Below are 7,831 nucleotides of genomic sequence, written 5' to 3' on the forward strand. Positions count from 1 at the left end.
AAACTGACCCAGTGTTGTTAAATTAAATGGTCAGGAGAAGCAGTGAGACCATATCTCCTGTGTCTGAAAACCTCCCCTCCAGAGACCCTGCTCTGCCCTGGCACAGCACCACTGGATGCTGCTGGGCACTCAGGGGATGCTGTGTCTGCTCCCAGAGGTGTGTGGCTGCCACGTTGAGGAGCCACCTTCCGTGGGGGGTTTTTGTCCCTGCACCTTCTTGCCTGGCAGAGCTGGGAGGTACCTTTTCAAACCTGATTCTCATAATGGCTCTGTCTCTTCTTTGATTTCAGCTCCTTCAGCCACTGAGGAGACTTTTCTTCTGATCTAAGAGATAAAAATAAATCACTTTTATTCTTTAATTGTGAAAGCTCATTACAGAAACCACAACAAAAGAAACACACACTTTCCCCTGCAGCCTTGGGAAGCATTATTGTGCTTCCCCAGCAAAAGCAGTGCTGGGCTGTCCCCTGGGCTGGTGGAAGCCTCTCACCTCTCCTCCTTCTCCACGCTGGAGGGCAGCACTCTGCTGCTGGGAGTTCCAGGCTGTGCTTTTGGGGACCTGAACAGCTGAGCAGAACTCACTTCACCACCACTCTCAGACTCATGCCTCTTCCGCAGCTGGGCCTAGGGAGGAAGCAAAGGGCTCCTCTGTAAGCCAGCACTTAGGCTTTTGGAAATGCAACCCCAACCACTCTGATTTACATCAAACAACAAAAAATAGCCATGTATGAAACCAGTGAAGGGAGTCCTTATAAACCTGTGAAGTTCTGAAAGCATGTTTGCTGTTGCACAGCTCCATTTTCCCCAAACCACTTCGTAGTTCTGGCCAGCAGTGAAAGGTGAGAGATGACAACGTGGGGTTTCTGCACACCACACCCCACCCCAACGCCCCTGGCATCTTCAGCAGGACAGCTGCAGCTCCTGACCCACTGGACCCTCCCTGGGGTGCTCTGCCCACACCCACCTTGAGCAGTGAGGGGTCCATCCCTGGGAACACGGGGAGTCTCTGAGCGTGGGCAGACGACCTCGCAGTGCGATGCAGCTTGTCCTCCTCATCAGAATCTTCCTCTTGCATAGTTTTCTTCTCTTCTAATTAATTAAAGAAAGCAGACGAGGAAAAAAAACAGTCAGTAGGTTTTTAATCTGTATCTTGTTCTAGATTATAGAATCATCAAATGGTTTGGGCAGGAAGGGACCTTTCAAGGTCATCTAGTCCAACACCCTTGCAGAGAACCCCGGCCAACCTCCCCTGGGATGGTGCCAGGGATGGGGCAGTGACCACCTCTCTGGGCAGCCTGGGCCAGGGGCTCACCACCCTCAGTGTCAAGAATTTCTTCCTTCTCTCTAGTCTAATTTTCCTCTCTTTTAATTTAAACCCATCACCCCTTGTCATGTCACAACAGGCCCTCATCAAAAGTCTCTCCCCATCTTTCTGTCAGACCCCTTGAAGTCCTGACAGGCTACCAGAAGGTCTCCCTGGAGCCTTCTCCTCTCCAGGCTGAACAGCCCCAACTCTCTCAGCCTGGCCTCTCAGCAGAGGGGTTCCAGCCCTCAGATCATTTTTGTGGCCCTAGATCTCTCCTTACATTCAAAAACATACTAAGGGCAATACCAACACCCCACAGGGCTGAGTTCAGGGCTTCTACAGAGATCAGAGCAACGAACACACCAAGCACTCAGCAACAGGAAGATTTCTTGCTGAGAGATGAGGGAACAGAAGGTGGCACTGCTCTAACCCAAGCTGCTGTTTCTAAACACCTCAGCTGATGACAGACCATGAGATGAATTCAGATTGGAAGAGACACCAGAAAATTGTCTGGTCCACTCCCTGCTCCAAGCAGGGCTTGGGTAAGAGAGGCTGAGGAGCAGCAGAACTCTGTGTGCTCCAGGGAAAGCTGCAATGCTGCTGCTGCTGCCTTCACATGCCCTGGTGATTCACTCCAGCTTCCAGCACAGCATTTCTCATCCAGGGGAGTCTTCAAAATACATCAAGACCTGCACCAAAGCAACCACCACACAGGCAACAGTCTCTGCACTGATGAGGAGGCTGCACAAGAGACTGGTCTGGTCACACGTGTGCTCTGTATTCACAGCTTTAAGGGAGGGCAGGTCACAAACCCAACGTTTTGAAGAGGTCCCCTCAGTTACAAAACCAGCTAAACCATCTCAAGGACCAGCTGTGACATCAGGAACTCCTCTGCTTGGGAATATGAAAGGACAGCTGCAGCACAGGCATCACCACAGCACCAAAGCTGTGGGGTTTTAACAGAATGGATGTGAAGAGTTGATTTATCTTAACTAGGCCCCTTGAGTCCTGTAGCACTTACAGATGCTATAGAGTATTTAAAAGCACCTACAGAATATGAACAATTACAGTTGCCCTTATCAGTGACACACAGGCTAAGATATAAAGAGTGTGTCCAACCCCAGCAGCTTCTGAACTCAGGATTTTCTCCGTGAAGAGCACTCAAGTCAGCAGCCAGACACTGAAGGGAGCAGCACCAAAGCCTCTCCTCCCTCCTGGTGCTCTGCAGGTCTGGCTACTGCAGCTTCCCTCGTTCCAGAGGCTCCACAGGGCACAGGGGATGCCCTGATTGAGAGGGTGACTCAGCAGTGGCAAGAGGAAGCTGCTGTTAAAACCTTGGTGAAACTTCAGGTGTGTTTTACCATTTAGAAATTCCTGTCTGTGCAGTCAAGTTAATTACAGTTAATTAATATGAACACAAGTGCTGTGAAGAGCAGCTGAGGGACCTGAGGTTGTTGAGCCTGGAGAAAAAGAGGCTCAGGGGAGACCACCTGGCTCTCCAAAAATCCCTGAGAGGAGCCTGGAGCCAGGTGGGGGTCGGGCTCTGCTCCCAAGGAACAAGGGACAGGACAAAAGGAAATGGCCCCAAGTTGCCCCAGGGGAGGTTGAGGTTGGAGCTGAGGAACAATTTCTTCCCCTGGAGGGTTGCCCAGGGCTGTGCCAGGCTGCCCAGGGCAGTGGTGGAGTCCCCACCCCTGGAGGGGTTTCCAAGCTGTGGAGATGTGGGGTGAGGGACACGGGGCAGTGGGGACCTGGCAGTGCTGGGGAATGGTTGGACTCAACCTTACAATTACTCTTGCAACCAAAACAACTCCATGACTATGATTATTTCATAGAGCAGAGGAATACCTGTGGAATCTTTAAACATCCAGCTATTATCTGGCTCTTCTGTCAAAGAAAACCTGTTCTCCAGCTCCAGCCCCCTGCTCCTGCGCAGCGAGTGGGAGGCAGGGACTCGCCGCCGCCGCTTCTTGCTGAGCTGGACACGAGTTTTCAGCACACTGGAGTCCAGGACAGTGGTTTGCTGCAAAAGAAACACAGCCTGGATTTTCAAACAGCCTTAAAATGAAGTCACCTGCTCCGTAATGACTTCCCCACAGAGTTTAATGTATTAACCCATTCAGTTTAATTAAGCTGTATATGTATTCGCCTGCTTATTGTTCTTGTAGTTACTTTAAAGGAATTTCTGATGAGGATACACTCCATGGTGGCTAACTGGGTGCAATACTGGTTCTTTGATCTCTCTTGGCTGTGGATGTCTAATCTCCATGTACTATTTTCACTACATTAATTAAAAAAATAGCTGCAATAAACAGGATTTTTGGTTCATAGAGGGTTTTAAAAATACAGGTCTTGCCAGCTAGTAACAGTTGAAGGCCAGTAAGATGAGATGTGGATCTAAAAAAGCAGGTACATGAAATTCTCTTGTAGCAGGGTGCTGCAGTTTCACTGTTCTGACAGGCTGCCAGCCACAGAAATTTCAGGCCACTCACCAGCAATAAGGACACTGCAAGTTTAGTGTCACAGCCTTGAGAAGACTCCTGTGGTCGGGCACTTCAAACACACCCATGTGACAGTAAGGCAGCAATGTTTACAGAGCAAAGAGGAGCTGCAGTGTAGTTATTTATCTAAAGCCATTTGTTGTTAGGGACTTGCCTGTAACCAGCAAACATCCCTGAGCATCCTCTTCTTCTTTTGGGACAAGAGGAAATAGGCTGAAGTTGCACCAGCGGAAGTTTTGATTGGATATTAGGAAGAATTTCTTTCCTGGCAGAGTGGTGAGGCATTGGAACAGGCTGCCCAGGGAGGTGCTGGAGTCCCCATCCCTGGGAGGCTTCAAAAAACATGTAGATGTGGCACTTGGGGACATGATTTAATGGTCATGGTAGTGCTGGGTTGATGGTTGGACTCGATGACCTTAGAGGTCTTCTCCAACCTGCAGGATCCTGTGACTTGGGAGATGTGAGTGTGTTTCTTTTCAGAAGATTTCAGGTCAACAATAAGCTATTCCTCCAAGCAGCATATTGCCCCCTGTGCTTCAAGCTATGAATGTTTTAAAGAGGCACCTTTAGCTGGCCAGGGAACAGCTCAGCACAGGGTCATCTGTCCCCACTGCCTGCAGAAGCACGGATGGGCAGAGACAAAGCACCACCCACACTGTCCCAGGCTACTGGTGCCTCCTTTACAGAGCTCCTGGTGTGCTCAGGACATCCAGCTGAGCACCAGTAAATGTCTTTATAGCCTGAGATCTGCAGGGCTCACAGCACATCACTCACTCCCTGTGTGTGTTATTTAATTCTATTTCCAGTGTTCACAGAGCCATTTAACTCTCCTCTTACAGCTCACCGAGGAGCAGAAAGAAACAGCAACTCCATCAAGCCACTGGCAGACTTCATCCAAGGCCAATGGCTTTGGGGAATCTCTCAGAACCTGAGCATTACAGGAACTGGAAGGACTTTGTAGCTTGGATCTTAAACTTTTCAGGCAGGAAGTCAGCTGGGAAAATATAATGTGATGAAGAAAAGGCACAGAGGAAGATTGAGGGCAGAGTTTCCAGAAGATAGAACTTTGCAGTGACTAATGTGGGTAAGAACACAGTTAACCCAAGAGGAGAACTTCTGCTTCCCATTGTGGCAACTTACATCAATGAAAGAGAAATCAGTGGTCTTCTCATCAGGGCAGGTGTCTCCTGGAGGAGGCAAATCAGCCCCATCAGTAGAGTCCATGTCCGTGCTGGAACGGTCCAAGCTTGTGCTCCTTTGGTCTTTTGAGAAGTCATGGTGATCAACCAGGGAGGCAGGTTCTGTTTGAGAGGACAGTGAAGAGGGGTGGCTACTTGGAGGCTGCTTCCTCGTCGAGACGACGTCGTTCTCTGAGGATGGAGATTCGGGCACAAAGCTGCAAAGGAAGATGAAACCTGTGAGACTGCAGGGAACACAAACACCCAAGGTGGTGCTTGGATGCTGCATACTCAACAGATGGTGAAGAAAGGCAGAGCTGAACTCCAGCTGCAGGTATCACAGGCACCTCTGGAGGCAGAAGGTGCCAGCACCCGTGTGGATCTCTTCATGGTCACAGCTTGGCATCCACTGGAGTTACAGCAGGCTCAATAATGCAGCCAGGCAGATGACTGACAAACTCCTCTGTCATTCATGTCCCCACCTTTTCCCTCAAAGGGTGGTTTCAATCTATCTCAAAAGCATATTTATTTTAATTCCTATTAAACTATTATTAGTCTATTATTATCTATTACACATTTCATAGAATGGGTTGGGTTGGAAGGGACCTTAAGACCATCTAGGTCCAATCCCCTCTGCCACAGGCAGAGACCTCAAAGACCATCACAGGCTGCTCAAAGACCATCCAACCTGGCCTTGAACACATCCAGTGATGGAGCATCCACAGCTTCCCTGAGCAACCTGTGCCAGTGTCTCACCACTCTCAGAGTGAAAAACTCCCAAATTTCTGATCAAGATCTCCCTTCTCCCAGTTTGAAGCCATTGCCCATCACCCTGCCACTACAAGCCCTTTGAAGAAGTCCCTTTACAGCTTTATTGTAGGCCCCCCCTGCAAGCACTGAAAAGCCACCAGAAGGTCTCCCTGGAGCTGCCTCCTCTCCAGGCTGAATGATCTCAGCCTGGCCTCACAGCAGAGGGGTTCCAGCACCCATCCATCCATATTTATATACACCATATATATGTGGTAGACCCAGAAGTTGTATTTTGCTTTATGGAATCACAAGAAGGCTGTGTCCAGGTCTGGCCCTGGGGGATGTGTGGGTGCACTGGGCTTGGCTCTGGCCACCACAGCAGCTCCAGCAGCAGCCTGTGCTCCATGCACCCCCAGCACCAGGACTCCCTTCCACTGCACAGGACTCCAAGGAAGCTGAAGCACCTGCAGCAATGCACAACACTGAGATGGACTTTTTAGATGCTAACAGACATTGGATTTAAGCAAAATGCATCCCTTGTGTTGTGACAGGAAGAAGCATCTGTTGTTGCCATCCCAAGAACAAGAGCTGTATTAGATCTTGCTTCTGCCTTCAGTTTTGGTCCATAAGAGACAGGGAACACAAGCAACAGCAACCCAGTGAACCAAGATGTGAAAGAGGAGAGAGGACACTGCCAGTTTAGGTGGATCAGATCTTACTGGGAGCTTTGGCAGCTCTTAAGCAGCAACGTGCTCACAGAGAAGTGTTATCCTTCATGGGTGCTGGATGGGAGAGGTGGCAGCAGGTGGCACCCTAAGGCAGGGCTGGAGAGCAGAGGCTTTTGGGGTGTCCCTGGGGAGGCACCCAGGGTGGCAGGACCAGCAGTCCCACGGGGTGATGCTCCTGGTGTGTTCCTAAAAACCCTCCCTTTGCCTAAACAGAAATGGGCTGTAGTGTCAGGACCAAAAGCTGTGTGCAGTGAAGTGTCTCCCTTGGCCATGTGGGTTGGGCTATTCCTTTAAGAGCAGGAGATTGCAGGAAACAGACTCCACTGTCAGTAAAAATCTGGCTGCCTTGCTTCTAATTTTAGGAGTTTCTAGTCTAAAACCCAAACCCCAAAGTATTTATGGAATTCTGATTTCTATTCTCTTCTTAACAAGAGCCTCTTGTTACTAAGCACCTTCCCTTGAGCAAATATGTAGGAAAACTGCTCTAAAACAAACAAACAAAAAAAATAATTGAAAATGTATGTCTGCATACATGCACATTTCTTAAAACCCAGCCCTGAGGATTTGGTGCAGCCTGCAGCAATAGCTCCCAAAAATCTCAGGAGGCAAACGCTGGGGAACCTGCTGTTGAATAACAGCTCCCAGCACACAGCAGCACATGGTCCTGGCCAGCAGGGCCAATGCTGCACGGTCCCCAGCACACGAGGGCACCGAGGGCCTCTGCCCTCCCTCACCACAGGGCCCCAGGATAATTAACAAATGCTACTAATGAGCTCCAGGGGGAAGGTTTTGTCTAGTGGTTTTGCTTCGAATGATATGTGGGATCTGCAGTGCTGGGCTTTAGATCCACCAGCATATGGAAGAAAGGGGGAGAGGGAAGAATCTGCAGACCCACCACCTTCCATGGAAATTAAAACGTGTATTAAAAAGCTCCTGTCTGATTTCTGTGTCCCCAGGAAGCCCCTTCCCTCCTACTCCCCAGGGCTCCAGCTAACAGAGCTCAGAGCAGTTTTGTGAAGTGAAGCATCTGAAAGCAAGCACTGATGGGAACACAGATGAATTCACACTGCTCCATGTTCTCCAGTCCCCAAACCTTGCTAACAGACTCCCCCTGGGAGCTCTTGCACCATGACAGCCCCGTGGCACAGTGGCAAGGATGACTTGAGGCCAAACCCCCCATTCTACACAGTGGGTTCTTTCCATCCAACCAGCAAATTAAGGGGAAATTTCCCTTCAGAATAATGGTCAGATATTGAAATTTAAAACATTTTCCATTCTCATTACTGAGATGAATTATGCACCCTTTTCTAGCACTTCATTAAGACTTCAAGTTTAACGAGCCTGTCTGTAAGCACCCAATGTTCAGCA

At 49.5% G+C, this 7,831-nt stretch overlaps 1 protein-coding gene across 1 annotated transcript in view; it reads right to left on the bottom strand.

Moving 5' to 3' along the window:
- Nucleotides 1-245: 245 nt before the first annotated feature.
- LOC103769291 (uncharacterized protein KIAA1671 homolog) overlaps nt 246-7,831 on the bottom strand; it is a 12,308-nt gene continuing 4,722 nt past the window's right edge. The window contains exons 3-7 of the mRNA XM_008936474.1: nt 4,948-5,203; nt 3,155-3,329; nt 965-1,089; nt 491-624; nt 246-324 (exon numbers count right to left, since the gene is read on the bottom strand). Coding sequence (XP_008934722.1) covers nt 246-324; nt 491-624; nt 965-1,089; nt 3,155-3,329; nt 4,948-5,203 — 769 coding nt within the window. The remainder of the gene's footprint in view (nt 325-490; nt 625-964; nt 1,090-3,154; nt 3,330-4,947; nt 5,204-7,831) is intronic.

The sequence above is a fragment of the Merops nubicus genome, unplaced genomic scaffold (assembly GCF_000691845.1).
Source record: "Merops nubicus isolate BGI_N331 unplaced genomic scaffold, ASM69184v1 scaffold5403, whole genome shotgun sequence".
In the NCBI taxonomy this organism is placed as follows: domain Eukaryota; kingdom Metazoa; phylum Chordata; class Aves; order Coraciiformes; family Meropidae; genus Merops; species Merops nubicus.